We start from the raw sequence: 17,378 nt of genomic DNA on the forward strand, positions 1-17,378 counted from the left end.
GAATCAGGAATTTAGGCTAGAAAAGCAGTGTGGAGTTGCATTAGTCTAGGGTCCCTGCGATGGTCGATGAGACAAGACTACACAGATTTATGGGAATAAACGGACTGATTTTTCTCAAGATCTTCAGTTTAAGATGACCCAAACTGCACCTGGCGGCGACTTGCGGTTATGCCAAGAGGGAGGATGTCGCCTTATTCTCCAAGTTCTTAACAACTGACACCGGGACCGACAAAGGGCTGAGTGAGGGAGGCCAGTCGTCGGCAGTCTACTTTGCCTGAGCTGCTGCTGACCAACCAAGAACCATGAACTCGGTCTTTCCCGCATTGAGGCTGAGCCAGTTGGAATTCATTCAGCTGCCTCTGTCATCTAGGCAGCTTCTCAGTCTTGAAGCCAGGAGGTCCTGCCCCCGGTCAATTCTCATTCTCAAGATCAGCTGTGCGTCAGTCGCATATGTGTAAAACTGACACCCATGCAAACAAAAACGTTTGGCAAGCGAAAGAACGTAGATATTGAAAAGCAAGGGGGCGATTGCAGACCACTGGGAGACTCCACAGGTCAAATGGGATGGTGCATAAACAAAAGGGGGGAGAGAAAGCACCTGCATTTGATTGTCAAGGAAAGTTTTTAATCACTTAAAGCGGGATGGGGTGCAAGTGGGAGGAGGACCTCATTGATGAGACAATTTGAGAAGGAAATCAAGAAAAGTGGTGCCTACCGCAGTCCCCCCCCACCTCATGAGGCAAAAAGGTGGAACGGTCTGGGACGGCGGAGGCAATAGAGTCCTGGTTCTTGGTTATTTTAACACTGAAGAAATGTGAGAGCGAGTCAAATAAATCTTGAGAGGCTGAAATAGTTTGACCCACAGCCACTGGGCCTGACAGCTCCAATACAATGGCAAACAGTTCCTTGGGTTGATTTTTTGCTTCCATAACGCGGTTAGAAAGATAGCCGGTATGGGCCTCCCTGATGGCTTTATGATAGTGAAGATGAGCCAACTTCAGGGTCACTCTGTCCCCTTTGCATTACGCTGACGCCACTGGGGCTCGGCCTGCTGGTACTGTAATTTAAGAGTGCCTAGAAGCAGTGTAAACCGCGATGCAGATAACCTAGTTGGCTTTACTCTGCTTTCTTTCCGGTGCTAAGGTGTCTGCACCAATGCCAAAGGCGGACTGCAAAGATTCAAGGCGGTCTGCATGCGGCAGGGCCATGGCAAGTGTATAGTGCTCCTCTATACCAGCTAATAGCGTGCTGGAGTTGACACGATTCTACACCCGAGAAGTAAAATATCAAGGTCTCTGATTACCAGAGATCACAGGGATAAGACAATAAAAAGGATCCAAGTAGTGATCGGTCCACTCCACTGGGAGGAGTGGATGCACTACCAGACTTCCAGCTTCCGCAAAAAGAAGATCCAACGTGTCGTTCAGTACCTGCATAGGGCTCGAACAGAGCTGATTTAAATGAAGATCGACCATAGTGCGGAATAGGTTGTTCGTGTGGGCATCGGTCGGGTTGTCCACGTGAAGATTAATATCTCCAAATATCAAGAGGCGGGGGTATTTGAACTGCAACGCAGCTACCAAGTCTACAAAAGTAACTGGAAAAGAAGGGTCGTAGGTAGGGGGCCGGTAAATAACCAAAACATAGATTGTCATGTTCGGCGAGAGGGCGAGCCGGACTAACAATGGCTCCATTTTTAAGGAGTGCACGCATGGATTAACAAGCCATTTAAAAGGTGACTTAAAAATCAGTGCCATCCCCTGCGCCAGGTGGGTGGCGTTCCGATCGACTAGAACAATCGAGAATGACACTGGGATGGCCTGCTTGAGTTCAGGAGCTGACGACTCGGACAGCCACGTTTCCGTGACACAGAGCAAGTTGGGATCTTGAGTAGAAAGCAAGCCATAAATATCTAGCTTGTGGCGCACCATAGAGCGGGCATTGCACAGAAGCCCATAAAGGGGTGACCTACCGAGGTAGGAGGCAAGCCAAGATGCCACTTGGTCTTGCTTCCAAGCCCAGGGCCGATCCATTGTATCAGGCGCAAGAGCACAATGGGCTGTTCTGGAGTAAGAGGCGCTTCGTGATGGAGGTAAAGTGTAAGCCATTCAGACACCGGCTGTGACACGGACAAACACAAATGGGCTTGCCAGGTGTGCCCGCTACAAGGTCTTGACTCTCCAGCAAAAACAAAGAGGTGGTGGCTGGAAGGTTTGGAATGAATCTTAACCTCTGGCATTGCTCTGGGCAACCCTCCAGACCATCTTTCTTTGCCTGCCAAGCCATTACAGAAGGGGAAAGACCATATGCAAATCAGGCTTGGTCTTGACTCTCAGCACATATATGCTGGAAGAAAGTCAGGTGACCCGAGGAGCGAGGCCACAAATGTGTAGAAAGAGTGGAAGTCCTCCCGTCGGGAGGATCAGGAGAAGAAGTCCAGTCCGACAGAACGGCCAACAACAAAATTATACCAAAGCCGTAGAACAAATATCAGCACGAAGACATTTTGGGGAAGGGGATGCACATACAATTAAAACACGTGCACCCACAATACAGTTTGAATACACATGGAAAACCGGTAATGACGGCATGCCGGTAGGGGCATATTTTTGGTTTATGCAGTTTACTTGAAATCACATGTTCGTTGAAATGACGTCAAGCAGTAAAGTTCTTATTATGAGAAATAATGTATGACCACTACAAAGCATTATCACCATGGCTGCTGGCCTCTTTGCCACGCAAGAGGATGAGTGGGAGGTATAGTTTTTTGGGCATCAAGTTGTGGTTAATTTTCAGAAGATCAGCGTCTCTAGATTTGTGGTGGAAAAAGAGATCCTCTGGTCTAGGACTATCCCCTCAGCAGCACCCAAAAGCCACTCTGATTGGGCACTTTCTAGGCGAATGCTAAGAAAGGAACACGTTACTTACCTGTAACTATTGTTCTCCAGCATGGGTCTGGCATGGATTCACATGCTCATGAATATCCCCTGTCGTCAGGCTGGGAATCCTCAGTAAAGAAAATATCAGTTTCAGTTTCGTTTCTGAACTGTCTTTCCCCTAATAACCAATCACTGGTCTCTGGGCCATACTGCCCCCAGCCAATGACTGCCCTCTACCTAAGCCCCTCCTCTGGCAGCCATCTTCAGATTTGTCAGCACGTAAAGTGGCAGTAGGACCAAGAGAAGAGCCCGAGAGGGGTAGGAGGGAGGGTTCGCATGTGAATCCATGCCAGACCCATGCTAGAGAACAACAGTTACAGGTAAGTAACTTGTTCCTTCTCCAGTATGGGGTCTGGCATGGATTCACATGCTCATGAATACAAGAATACATAGCAGTACACACATGCACAACCACGGGAGCAGGCAAGGCTCAACATTGAGCATTTCATCAACTTAACATTAAGCATCTCTTACCTCCTCACCAGGCCCACCTTGAGGTGAACAGGTTGCGCAGCACTGCCTGGCCGACTCTGGACTCCTCCCTGGAATCCCGGTCGACGCAGTAGAATCTCATGAAGGTGTGCGTCGACCTCCACGTAGCAGCCCTGCAGATGTCCAGCAAGGGCACACCAGACAGGAACGCCGTGGTAGCAGCGATCGCTCTGGTTGAATGGGCTCTCGGACGGCCGGGCAACGGTCTGTTTGCCAACCGGTGACAGTGCATCATGCAGCCAGAGAGCCATCTGGAAATGGAAGCCTTTGAGAGGGCTTCCCTTGGTTCACAGGTCCAAAGTTCACAAATAGCTGTGATGTCTTCCGAAGGGTCTTCCGAAGGGTCTTCGTGCGGTCCACGTAGAACTTCAGCGCTTTAACCACATCCAGCGAGTGCAAAGTCCTCTTGGCCGGCGACGAAGGTGACGGGAAGAAAACAGGTAACACCAAGGGCTCGTTGAGATGGAAGTCCGACGGCACCTTGGGCATGAAGGAGGGGTGCGTCCTCAGCACTACCCTCATCTCGTGGAATGTCAGGTATCGAGGTTTACAGGAGAGGACCTGGATCTCTCCCACTTGTCGTGCGGAGGTGATAGGCACAAGAAACGATGTCTTCCACGATAGGCATTTCAACTATGCCGAATGCAGCGGCTCGAACGGCGGTCCCATGAGCCTGCTCAGCACCACGTTGAGCTCCCACGTCGGGGCGGAGCCTTCACCGGCGGGAATGACCGGAACAGTCGTTTCATGAACTCCTTCACAAGGCGATGGGACTACAGAGATGATCTCCCCGAAGTTCTGGTGTAGTGGGAAATCGCTGCTAAATGGATTTTGATGGAGGCATGAGATAGCCCCGCCTTGGCCAGCGACAGTAGGTACAGCAGCACTTGAGGGGCCGTAATCCGCAGAGGGTTAATCTTCTGTGCACGGCACAAGACAGAGAACCTCTTCCATTTGTGTCGATAGCACTTGAGGGTCGAGGACGCCCTGGCCTTTGCAAGCACCTCCTTGCAGTCCGCCGGCATATCATACCCTCCAAACTAGTGCTGCACGAGCCAGGCCTTCAAGTTCAGCGACACTGGGTCATGATGGAGGATGGCGCATCCTTCTCTGATGAGAAGATCCGTGTCCGTCAGCAGTTTGACTGGGGGGGACGCTGACATGTCCAGAAGTTCCGGGAACCAGATCTGCCTCGGCCACGCCGGTGCGACGAGAATCATCCTGCACCAGGACTGTCTGAGTTGGTTGATGAGTCGCGGCAGCAACGGCAACAGTGGGAACGCCCACAGGAACAGGCCATCCCAGGGGAATGAGAAGGCATCGCCCATGCTCCCCGGCTGGGGAAACCTGCTGGCGAACCTCCGGCACTTGGCGTTCGTCGCCGTCACGAATAAGTCGATCTGTGGATTGCCCCATCGTCGGAATAGGAGATCCACTTGATCCTGCCGCAGTTCCCACTCGTGGCACGAGCGCAGCTCCCTGCTGAGTGAGTCGATGGTTCTTTATTCCTGCCAGATGGAAGGGTACCAGAAACATCCCTTGGGCGACGGCCCAGTGCCACAGATCCTGGGCTTCCTTGGATAGGGCTGGGGATCTGGTGCCTCCCTGCTTCCGGATGTAGAACATTGTGGTGGTGTTGTCGGTGAAGATCCTTATCACCTTGCCATTGAGGGACAGAAGGAACGACCTGAGGGCCCAGAACACGGCCCGGAGCTCCAGGACATTGAAGGCCTCTTGCATGGAGATCTCCGGTGTGCGCTCCCCATTCCTCCAGGGGGGCGTCCGTCATCACCGTTTCCTGATGTGCCTGGGTCAGGATCTCACTCAACTGTCTTCGAAGCTGCCTGCCGCTTGCATCCAATGGGCGTCGAGGAACTCCTGCAGTGGACGCCTCCGAAGCCTGCACAGGCATACGAGGTAGATGCACGAGGACATCGTGCCGAGCAGGGACTTGATGGACCTCACCCTGGCCACGTCCAAGGTCGACAGCCGTTGAACCTTGCCCAGGATGACCTTCGTCCTTTCCTCCGATGGAGAAGGCAATCCTGCCACTGTGTGTAGCCTGGCTCCCAGGAACAGGGCGACTTGCGACGGTACCAAGTGGGATTTCGCAAAGTTGATAGAGAATCCCAGATCCGTGAGCAGTTGAACGGTCTTCGCTGTGTGAACGATGGCGAGTTCTCTTGACTTTGCTCAGATGAGCCAATCGTCTAGATAGGGGTAGATGTGGATCCCCTGCAGGTGCAGCCGTGCCACCACTGGTGCCAGGCACTTGGTGAACACCCTGGGTGTTGACTTCAATCCGAAGGGAAGGGCCTTGAACTGATAGTGCCGCCCTTGGACCACGTATCGCAGGAACTTTTGATGTCCTTTAGAATGGGGATGTGAAAGTAGGCATCCTCCAAGTCCAGTGATGAAAGGAAGTCGCCTTCCTCTAGCTGTCCCAGCACGTGCTGGAGGGTGACCATCCGGAACCTCTGTAACTTGATGTACTTGTTTGGACGACAAAGGTCCAGGATGGCTCTTTTTCCTTACGAGGAAGTATCGCAAGTACACTCTGGAGCCCCAGAGCCTCTTTGGGACGAGTTCGACGGCTCTCTTTGTTTAGCATAGCCCGTACATACGTCCAATAGCAGTTGAGGGATGTGGTTTTCTTTCCTGGCCACAGGTGGAATACGGGGACACTTCCTTAGAAATTCCAGAGTGTGACCGCGGGCCAGGGCATCCAGCACCCAGCGGTTGGTGGAGATGGAACCCACACGCTGATGAATTTCGCCAGCCGACCTCCCACCGGGGTGCTCAGGTGGGGGCCCGACGCTACGGCAGGTTCAGTCCTGCTTGGCCGCGGCCTTGCCGTCTTGGCTTCCTTGGCGATGATGACGAGACCCTCCTGTCTTGCTGCGTCCTCTGTAGGCTTCCTGCGACGAGGAGCGGGCCGCCTGGTGGTATGACAAGGAGCCGCCGCCGAATCCTTTGGAGGCACCTTGCTTGCCTCCGGATTTCCGAAAGGACGGCTGTCGCTGTTGAAGAACACCCAAGGCCCGTGCCGTTTCTGTATCTGCTTTGATGGCCTCCATTGACTCGTCCACTGTCTTGCCAAACAGGTTGTTCCCGTCAAAGGGCATGTCCAGAACCCTGGTCTGAACGTCCTGGTGGAAACCGGTTGCCTTGAGCCAACTGCGGCGACGAAGGCAAACGCTGTTGCCCATCTGTCGAAAACCGGTGTCAGCAATGACCGTGGCCACCGTAATGGCGTGGTCAGAAGCCACCTCAACTTCCTGTAGGATCTCCAGGGCCTCAGCCCTCTTGTCATCCCGGAGGAAGTCCAGCAGGGGAGCGATCTTAAACCACAGTTCCCTGTCGTAGCGTGCCACAATCGCGAGGGCGTTGGCAGCTTTAATCGTCGTCGCCGCAGACAAGATAACGGGGACGGCTGTGCCCTAAGGCACATGGGGGCCGCGTACCGGTCCCTCTTAGCAGGAGCCGTGGAAGGGTTCTTCAGGAGCGTCAGACCCTCGTCCCATATGTTGTCTAGAAATGGAACTGAGAGGACCGTCTTCCTCTTGGCCTCACACCGTTGGTAGAGGAAACCTTCCTTCTTTTCTTCGGGGCAGAGCTGGAAGAGCTCGGATGCCCTGGCGATCATGGCCTGGAAGGAGCCTATTTCGTCGGGCGGGGAGGCCCGAGTGGGTGGTGATGCAAGGTCCATTCCGTCATCACCACCGTCGTCATCCGTCCCCGTCGTCGCCATCTCCATTCCCGTCTCATCCCTCGGAACAGGGGAAGGAGATGAAGGCTGGAAGGGGGGGTGAGTTCTCCTCCTCTTGCTTGGAGGGCTTCTCGTCGGTCCAGACTCTGCCATGATAGACGGTTGGAGAGTAGGATCCACCGTCCCCTCCACGGCTCGCGGCTCCTCGTCGGCACCGCCGTTGCTTTCTTCGTCTGCCTCGTCGGGATCCTTCCCGAAGGACCGGACCTCCTCGAACTTCTTGTTCAGGATCTTTGCGACGCCAGCCAGCTCCTCTTCAGAGATGGTATCTGTGTCTGTAATGGCCACAGGGCCCCCCTCTTTTTCCGCCTGGGGTTTCACGGGGGTCTTATCGATGGGCTGAAAAGAGGATTCCCTCTGCGGTGGCAGGGAAACTCTAGGCCCCGAGGTCGCCTCCACTGGGGTAGCCTCTGCAGGCTTCGTCAGGGCCGCCACAACTCCCTCGATCGAGGCCTTAGCGGGTGAATCAGGGCCTTTGCGACTTTGGGCGTGCCTTAGGCCTTCACCTTGGGGGGAGGGTCACTGCCTCGCTCCCACTCGGCTGTCTCCATCAGGATTGACCGGGACTTCTCTCGAAGCTTTACCGGGTTCTCCGATTTCCTCTTCCCCGAGCCAGAGCATTGGCTCGTGGTTGATGGCGTCTGTGATAATGCGCCCTGCCTGGCAGCCGAGCTGCCTGACCGATTGGCGCTCCAGGTGCCCGCGGACTCAAGGGGCTTGGCCTTTTGTTGGGCCCCCGTCACCGGGGTGCTCTCATAAGGTTTTAGAAGACTGCTCGGACTTCTTCACACCTGCTGCTGGGCTCTTCCCTTCCAGCCAGTTGGTGAGTCGGATACGACGATCCTTCATAGTCCATTCGGACATGTTCTTGCAAAACCAAGAGTCCTTCTCCACGTGCGTTTTGTCTTCGTGAAGGCAGTAGAGGCATCGAGAATGCTCATCCTCCTTGAAGACATTCTGTAGTCCGCATCCAGGGCAGCTCCTGAACAGCTTGGATCCGGGCGTCGTGTTTCCTTAGTCCTGGGCCATGTCCACGCGGGGTAGGCCTCAAAGATCTTCCGGAATCCTCCAAGAAGCGAAAACTCAATGAAAACTTTGCCCTTGAGGGGCGTAGAAAATTCCAAAATGGGTCCCCGTTGATCGGAAGTAGAAACGGTGGCGCTTGAGGCTCGATTGACCGAAAAAATGAGGTTAAACTCTTTGAAAAATCGCAAAACGCAGTAAAAGCTCGAGAGCTATAGCACGAGGACTCCCAACACTTGAACGTGCAGCAAAAATCTGAAGATGGCTGCCAGAGGAGGGGCTTAGGTAGAGGGCAGTCATTGGCTGGGGGCACTATGACCCAGAGACCAGTGATTGGTTACTAGTTACTAGTAGAAAGACAGTTCAGAAACGAAACTGAAACTGATTTTTTCTTTCCCGAGGATTCCCAGCCTGACGACGGGGAATATTCATGAGCATGTGAATCCATGCCAGACCCCATGCTGGAGAAATCAACTGTAACGCATGCACGCCTGGGCCACACTGCTTTTTGTTCTTGCCAGGACTGTAGTGACTCACCTAGAGAGCATTGGTCATGCATAGGTCACTAGTAGCATGCTCGTGCAGGACACTTCAGCAATGATGCCCACACTGGAAAGGTAGCATTTGCATCAGAAATTGCAATCAACTGCACAGGGAGGACAGTCTTGCAACAATAAGTTGGGAGCAGGACCCCTTCCATGCCTGATTTAAAGCATCCTCTTCTGTGGTCCCCAACATCTTTTTACACTTGACTTTTATTGAGGTGGGCTGCTGATCTGGAAAAAGTACTGCAACATAGTCCTGGAAACATAGGTCAAGAAAGGTGTCGCTGTTCGTGATAGCACGGATGCGTGAGTCGGTCCGCAATCAAATGAGCATTTCTTCCACATAGGTTCCCCCGTTCCTGGTCTTCTGCTTCATCATCTCACACACTCTCTGGGGCCCTCATGTTGTTAAGGCACTTTTCCAGAAAGCAAATGCTTGTCACGATTTCACTGAGTCCTGCAGCCTTGTTCCCCTTAGCCTGCATTCATGGCCCTTGCGTCAACTGGGAACATTAACTTGGGTTGCGTCCAATTAAGCACCACAGTTGCCTGTACCTCCCAGTACGAATGGTAAAATCTCTCACATTATGCAAACCCTGAGGGAGATGCAATAACTAGGCCTTCTATAAAATCGTACTGCCTGGTGGCAGAGCGATGTCTGTCAGTTCCTGGTTTATGATCTTGCTTTTGCAGCAATATACCCTACAATCATTTGGGCGTAGTAGTCCCAGAAACCTGGGGCCATATCAACCATTTTCAAAAGTCTAACATCTGAGCAAATCCACTTAGCATCAGTTTTGATGCTTAGCTAACAAGCAATGGAGCAAACAGGTTTTGGGCCATTTTGAATATGGTTGGGATGCACGTACAGCTCCCATACACGGCCAAACAATTCAGATTAATATTAGCACACGAGAAAGTGAAGGTGGGCGGCGGTAGAGGGATGGGGAGTGCAGCTGAGAGCAACAGATGTATTCCTGAAGTGGTTATAGAGGCATACGTCCGCCCAGGTATAGGGCATGGGTGATATTGTGTAGCAGTATTGAAATATAATGTTTAATGATGATGATGCAAACACAGGGCTAGGGTGCAGGAAATAATGAAGTATCGCCATATTGGAAGTGAGGCCAAGCATTTTGCATTCCCTGTTGGAGGTGTACCTGCATGGCATAATGAAGAGTTCAAATACGTTTCCCTTTCCCAAGCTCCAAGAGTGAATCTGAGAATAGTGGAATTGTTCAATTGTATCCAGCTGTAAGCCTGTGGAACCATAATGGAATGTGAACAGCAGAGCGAGGGTAGGGCTGTGCTCTTCACGAAGGACAATTCCATGGGAGCCAGGTTAGAGGTCTCGAGCTGCAAACATGCTTGGTTTTAGATTTAGGGCACAAGCACCCCCCGGGACAATGGCCGTCCTATTTGAACTGCCAGGCGGCTGGGAAATAGAGTGCATAAATCCATAAGAATGGGGCCAATTAATGTGGTCCTTGACAGAGCAAGGTGGTGTACCGCATGTGGTTAACTGATAAGAGGGGGGAGTGAGGAGCAGAACATCTCGTGATTTGTGATACGAAGAGCACGAGCTAATGCCAACCCATCTTGTCTGGACCGGGGCGGCATGGCTGGGGCGCCTGTGTGTCTGGTATCAAGAGGAGCGCACTATATTTCAAAGGGCCAATTTGACCTCAGGGCTGTCCACTGAGCTCATGCGAATGACCAGGTGCACACCATGTGACTAGGACGATGGGTCGGGTAACATTCCAGAAAAACTCGCCAATCCAGCAGCAGGGAACCAAAGTGACGGAATAGGGGGACCAAGTGTTAAGAGTGTAGGGGTAGATTGGGATGTGGTCAATGGGTCAAGGGACTATAGGGCACTGGTAGTATTACATAGGCGTTAGCCAGTGAGGGTCAGGGATAACACTGTATTGTTCACGTCATGAGTGATGATTTATTTCCTTAAAAATCTCGTACTTGCATTAAACTAATAGAGAGCTCTGTGTCAGTTTGGTTCTATGGGACCTTCTGACACCTTTTTTGAATACAAAATACATCTTATTTTCCTTGCAAAGCGATGCACCACGCCTTTTTCACCAGAGGAGTGTTTTTTTATTGTCTGGTTGTCTTGCCTTACAAATTCCTGAAATGTTTGCACGAGGGCAAAAATGAATCAGAGTGTGGCTCCATTCTCTATTACAGAAGTAGCAACATTGTGCTAAAACCATTTTTTGGACGGGCAAAGTTTAGCTTAAATGGCTCCTGGACTCAATAGTCTCTTGAACTGTCCAACTAAATCAATTTATTTTTATTTTGTAGTTTGTTTCTGGGCAGTAGGAAATAAAGTAGCAAGGCAAAGGGGCAGAGGGCTTTCCGAAGATCCATTTGGAAAAACATCCATCACCAAAGAAAAGGGAGAGATTACATGGGTAGGGTTTAAAAACATATACTTAAATTACCAGAAATCAGGCAGTTTCATATTTCATCCCCTCGGCCCCCTCTGACCACTCAAGTCACACCCCACCTCACCACTCCTCTGTCCTGTCCACTTTCGCTCACAAAAGAGTGGGGAGAGTCCCAGAAGCAACAGTGGATTAGGACATTAAGCTAAAGAATTAACATTACGGTCCACGCTGCTATAGACTAGATTCAAAATTATTTGTAATTATTCAAATACTGTATGTACCAGTACATAAATGTAATCCATCTCTTATTCTGAATGCAATGAATGCAATCAATATAGTCATACCATATGAACTCAAAGTTCTGATTTATTTCGCTAATTAATTATTTGCCCTTTTGCTGCCTTGTTTGATACAATGGACCATTTGCATTCGTTATCTGTGCACCATCTGTGGCGCAATATATGTTGCTCCCCTTCCCATAGTGGACAGAGCAATAGATACCTTTCAGAAATGAGTAATCTCTTTAGAAGGAGGCATGCATTTTGTTGAAACCAAGAGAGTGCAGAGGTTTTTGGGGTGGGGAATTGTGGAGGTTCATAAGATCTGTTTCAAAGGTTTAAAAAAGTGGTGGGAATTAAAGACCTTACTGGCTGGTCCACATTTAACAAAAGGCCGGATCTGGTTGGAACTGGAAACATGTTAATAACACACAAGACTCTTCAAAGAGTACAGGAAGATGGAGAATCTGTACCGTATATCAGAATGACATTGATAAGATCCTGCAGAACGGAGGCGATTTCATTGCCGCTCTCCCAAAATCTCATTCACATGGTCTAATCGAACACCAACATTCCATTCCTAGGAGAGAGGTGTTTTGATGTGGGACGGGGCTGAACCTACCGTATCCACACCTGCCTGTAGCAGTTCTCCCATACTGCCACACACCTCGTCGATGCTGAGTGCCCCACTAGACAGCAAGTAGGTGAGGTATTCCCCCTGCACCTCCTTCCCGCTATCCAGCCGCTCCTGAATGGCCTCCATCTTCTTATTGATCAACTTCTTTCCTAGGGAGACCAAATTTCAATGTTACTATCACATTATGGAGTGACACCCACCCCCGTCTGCCAACGGCGTCTATTTGCCGCACAACCATTTATGCTTGATGTGGCTTTATCTTGTAAATAATGTTTTGTGAAGGAAAGGGAACATTCTATGGTGTCCGATATCCCGGCAACCTCCGTGACTAATGAGAATATCCGGCTCTAAAATCGAGGTGCCACCTGCATGGAATTCAGTATCATGATGCCCTGAACTGAGAAATTCCAAACACCAAACCTTTATAGTCACCAAACACAAATTGCATCCTAATGTCAACTGTTTTACGCGGTCCATCCACTCCTCACGAGCCACCATTTTGAGGTTTTCATCTTACCACATTGTTAGACTGATAAATCCCCCAAGACACAGGCATCTTGATGTATTCCTTTTACCGTAATTGAAGATACTGTCCCAAGCCGCCAGATAGTTCTTGTAGTACGGCAGAATTCCCTTCGTCCATTTCGGCAGAACCTCAACGTAGACCGAATTCGTGAACATCAGGCCGATAGAGTTGATAAAAGTTTGAGTTTCGGGTGTAATCTCTTTCTCCATGCAGCCAAGGCGGGCCTCAAACAGGACAGTGCAGATACCTGGGAACACAATGGCTGGGTTATCTAGTTTACTCTTTTATTCATCGTTTACTAGGGAGAAAAGGGGCGTATAGGGGGTGAATAGCAAACACACCAAATTTGGAAACTTAATGTAGAGACACAATGCAAAGCGACCGTTGTGATTGGCTTTCATTCCTGTTGCATTCCCCTGCTTGGATGAGGTATGCATGGAGTGGTGTCGTGTGTGGAATGTTTGCTAGTAGCCGGGAATGTTTAGGTCTGAATAGAGTTCCACCCCAGGCAGTTGAGATATGCGAGTCTGGGTGGGGGAGCCAGTGGGTTCCTATGATAGTACTTCCCATCTCCTAATGGACCCGATTATATCTGATTGAACTGGTGTACCTGAATAAAGCAACTGAACATTACCTACAACTTGACAGCGTATCCTTTTTAAGTATGAATACCTAAAACCCTGTCATAACAGGGACACAAATGATAAAACCTTTGTTTCTCTCATTTGTTTTCATCACAGAAACATTAAAACACATTGGGCATAAAGCATGAACAATTTTAAGGACAAGGAAGAAACCCATGGTAGATCTAGGTATCAAAATCACCACTGTCCCAGAGGTCAAAGTGTATGAAAAGAAGTAGTGGAACTATGTTCACTGCTGGCCTGTCCCGGCTCCCCACAAACCCCATCAACACACCCCCTCCGATGCACAATTATAGGAACAGTAAAACCTAATTAAAAAAGTAGTGGAGCACTGCTGCCAAAAGCTCCCGCCCACTTCCACCAGTGCTGCCCCTTCTGAAGAAGGGTCATTTGGGGGATGTGATGGTTTGACGTTGATGTGTGATCAGTGTGTCTGGGCAGGAGGCATTGGGATGAGAATCAAGACAAGAAAGATTGCTGCTGTGAATTATTTGCGAACTTAAGCACTTCAGGGATATAGATTATTGGGGGAACATTCACAGGGAAAATAATAAAACACATTTCTTGTGGCCTAGTGGAGGACCTCTGCGCTATTATGGAGGACATACTGGCATTGGTGATGAGGGAAATAGATGCACATTTGGCTTTAAATTATTTTTGTATTGTTTGATTTTGGTTTTGAAAGAGTTCCAAGAAATATGAGGACATTATCATTTAATGTAATCATTTAACATCAATGAATTTGCTAAACTCTCATATGAAATGAGGACAGTGCATTTTCCATGGGTCCTCAATGGATCAGTCTTAACTTGTGGCACTCTACCTCCCCCCCACCCCCTATTCCTCTCTGCTCCTCCCAGGTACATTCAAGGACCATCTATTTTCAGCAATCGCCAAGAAGTTCTTTTCGGGGTTGCCGATTGTAACGTATCTGCATTTCATATTTCCAGCTTTGGACACTGGTTTGATTCCCACAATCAAAGAACAACCTGATTAGTCATAGGCAAGAGATGTGCTAAACCACAGGGCGTGAGGTTCGGGGCATGACTGGGGTTGACAGATGTTAAAGACTCTGAATGCCTGGAGCGATACATTTTCAATGGAGCCCAGTGAATCCAGAGGCAGGTCAACATTTACTTCAGATAGGTCAGAGCATTCTTGTATTGAGCTGCATGGTTTCACTGTGTTCCTTGTCCTTTCAATGTCCACCACTTATCCAGTCATCTCTTCTCTGCTTCTACTGCCTTCCCTTTCTGCCCGTCCGCCACCTGCTCTGCCCAGCCCATCAACCTTCACCATGGAAGCCTTCATATCTTCAGGCTCTCGGAAAAATATAAAGGCCGCAGAGACGTGAAAAATATGACAGATGACCCACACCAAGTGACATCCAATTGTCTGTAATCAGCACCACCGTTGGGCTACGCCTCTCCAGAGTACGACAGCAGAGCGGGACTTGTGCGCATTGTTATGTTATGGAGATTTAAGAGACACATACATTTCACTTTCACTGAGGTGGCCACATGGTATCAGGTCCAACTGACTGCTGAGGTGATGATGCATGAAAACATGAATCCCCCCCTTCTGTTTTTTTTTCATCTTTAGTTACACTTACCAGTGGTGACATATTTAAATGGTTTCTAAGACATTGGGCCTCATTACAAGGTTGGCGGTAAGGCAAAAACGATTCCGGTATGGTAATACCGGCATCGTTTACCGCTCTGGTGTATTCTGACCCGGCAACCCGGTATTAGCGGCACCCTAAATAACGGTGCTGCTAATAGCAGCATGGGCGCGTACACGCGCCCCTTCGGGGAGCAAATACCGGCATGCCGGTAATAGGGGGACATCCCAACCCACGCGGACATGCAAATACCGGCATCACAAAGCCTGTAATCATGGCCTGCACGATGCCGGCCATACAGGCATCGCGGACCACCCGCAAACAGCAATCAGGAAACAAGCCAACTGCCACAGGTGCACACAATCCCCACAGGTGGGGGCAATGGAGGCTGGGCCAGTATAAAATGAGCACACACACACGCCACACCCCTTCCAACATAAAAAAATGCCACCACTAGCTGTTGCAATCATGGCGCTGGAGGACATGCCAATACTGCTACAACTACAGCAACAACACCAACTACAACAACTACAGCAGCAACAACAGGCAGCAAAGAGGAGATGCAGGAGGAGGAGGAGGGTGAGACAGGCCCAGCAAATACCACCAGTGCAGCCAGTTAGGCAGCCGCCAATCCCTCGCATCAGACCCAGTCCATTTAATCTAACCCCTACGCAGATCCACACCCTGTACCGGTTGGACCGGGACACCATCACAACCATAGTGGACATGATACACAACGACATAGGCAGCCTCATAGAAATACGCACTGCTATCCCCCTGCTACTAAAGGTGCTGTCCGTGCTCCACTTCCTGGCCAGAGGCACCTATCAACACACAGTGGGGCAGCTGCATGGCATTTCACAACCACTTTTTTCACGCATGTTGAACCAAGTGCGTGCTTCAGGAGGGCATCCAGCAAGCACCCACATATCCCTACCACGGACTGGCCAGGAGATAGCCGACACCAAAGTAGGCTTCCATGCACTGGCAGGCGTGCCCAATTGTATTGGTGCCCTGGACTGCACCCTTGTTGAATTGGTAGTCCCCCATGCCATAGAGGCGGTGTACCGCAATCGCAAGCAATACCACTCCATCAATGTGCAGATGGCATGTGACTCCAGCAAGATCATCACACATTGCTGCGCCCGATATCCTGGATCAACACATGATGCCATGGTACTGCGCAACTCCACCCTACCCCGTCACATGGAGCTACATGCTGGACCACATGCCTGGCTGCTTGGTGAGTTGCACAACTGGGCCATGGCAGTGCTCTGGGGTACTGATGTGTAGGGATGCATACTCCACCTGGTTGGGAAAGGGGTGGGGGGATGCATACCCCACCTGGGTGGCAATTGTCGGTGATTGGAGAATGCATGCAGAGCTAAACACTCCAGACCTGAACCTCACAAACGGAACATGACACATCACTGGCACACATTAAACACATAATTCATATCGATGACAACAAGTAAGAGGCACAACCAGGCCACCATTGTGATGGCAAGCAATGCATGACTGTACAGGATGGCAACTGGGCCAATGTGGCTAGTGTGACCATGCATAGAACTAACTGCTTGAATGGGAGGCTAAACATTGTTGTACTACCATAGTACATCCGCCTCAGCATGCATGATTACACCCTGCATCATCTATTGAACGCCATCCAAACTACCACACCTCATAACAGTTTAGAATGCATCTAGGTGACAATTTTGCATACGTACAGGGACATGTGCATGTCCACACCAAATAGCTGCCGCCATGACTGTGCTTCCTGAAGGTGCCAGCTCATAGTGACACACACCTATTTGTATTTGCTTGCAGGTGACGGAGGATATCCCTTGAGGCCGTGGCAACTTACCCCTGTGCGGAACCCGCAGAACAGCCATGAAGAGGAGTACATTTGTGTGCACACCCGCACCCGTGTTGTGATAGAGCAGATATTTGGCCTGTTGAAGGTGCGTTTCCGCTGCCTAAGCAGGTCTGGTGGGGCACTCCTATATAGGCCTGAGAAGGTGGCAAAGATCACCATGGCCTGTGTCATGCTGCACAACATGTGTGTCCGGAGAAATGTACCACTGCCACCTGACATTGACATGCATGCCCCGGGTGAGGAGGATGAGGATGGAGACGGAGGTGAAGTAGCCCCCCTGCTAGTACATGATGCATGGGATGGCCATGCAGTATGCCAAGCACAGATTCACGAATACTCCTGACCCACATGGACTATGAAAGACATGTGTCAGTCAGACACTGGGCCAATGTGGACATGCACACAGGGAATGTTGGGAGTTGGGCCCTGAACACCGTAACATATTAAATGGATGCACACAAAAATAATGTCCAGCCATGGATTTTTCTTATCACAACGTGTGTATTATTTACAACAGCAAAAATGTGCCCACTCCCCCCTCCCTAACCACCCCCAACAAACTCCCAGACCCCCCCAACAAACTCCCAGACCCCCCAACAAACTCCAAACCCCCCCCCAACAAACTC

The 17,378-nt window shown here is 50.3% G+C and overlaps 1 protein-coding gene across 2 annotated transcripts in view; it reads right to left on the bottom strand.

The window, feature by feature from the left end:
- The window catches only part of LOC138489188 (sterol 26-hydroxylase, mitochondrial-like), a 359,720-nt gene that overhangs the window by 59,709 nt on the left and 282,633 nt on the right, over window positions 1-17,378 (bottom strand). For both annotated transcript variants that reach the window (XM_069616853.1, XM_069616852.1), the window contains exons 4-5: window positions 12,661-12,858; window positions 12,071-12,234 (exon numbers count right to left, since the gene is read on the bottom strand). In XM_069616853.1, the coding sequence (XP_069472954.1) occupies window positions 12,071-12,234; window positions 12,661-12,858 (362 nt within the window). The remainder of the gene's footprint in view (window positions 1-12,070; window positions 12,235-12,660; window positions 12,859-17,378) is intronic.

The sequence above is a fragment of the Ambystoma mexicanum genome, chromosome 9, assembly GCF_040938575.1.
Source record: "Ambystoma mexicanum isolate Mex_15411 chromosome 9, UKY_AmexF1_1, whole genome shotgun sequence".
Lineage (NCBI taxonomy): Eukaryota > Metazoa > Chordata > Amphibia > Caudata > Ambystomatidae > Ambystoma > Ambystoma mexicanum.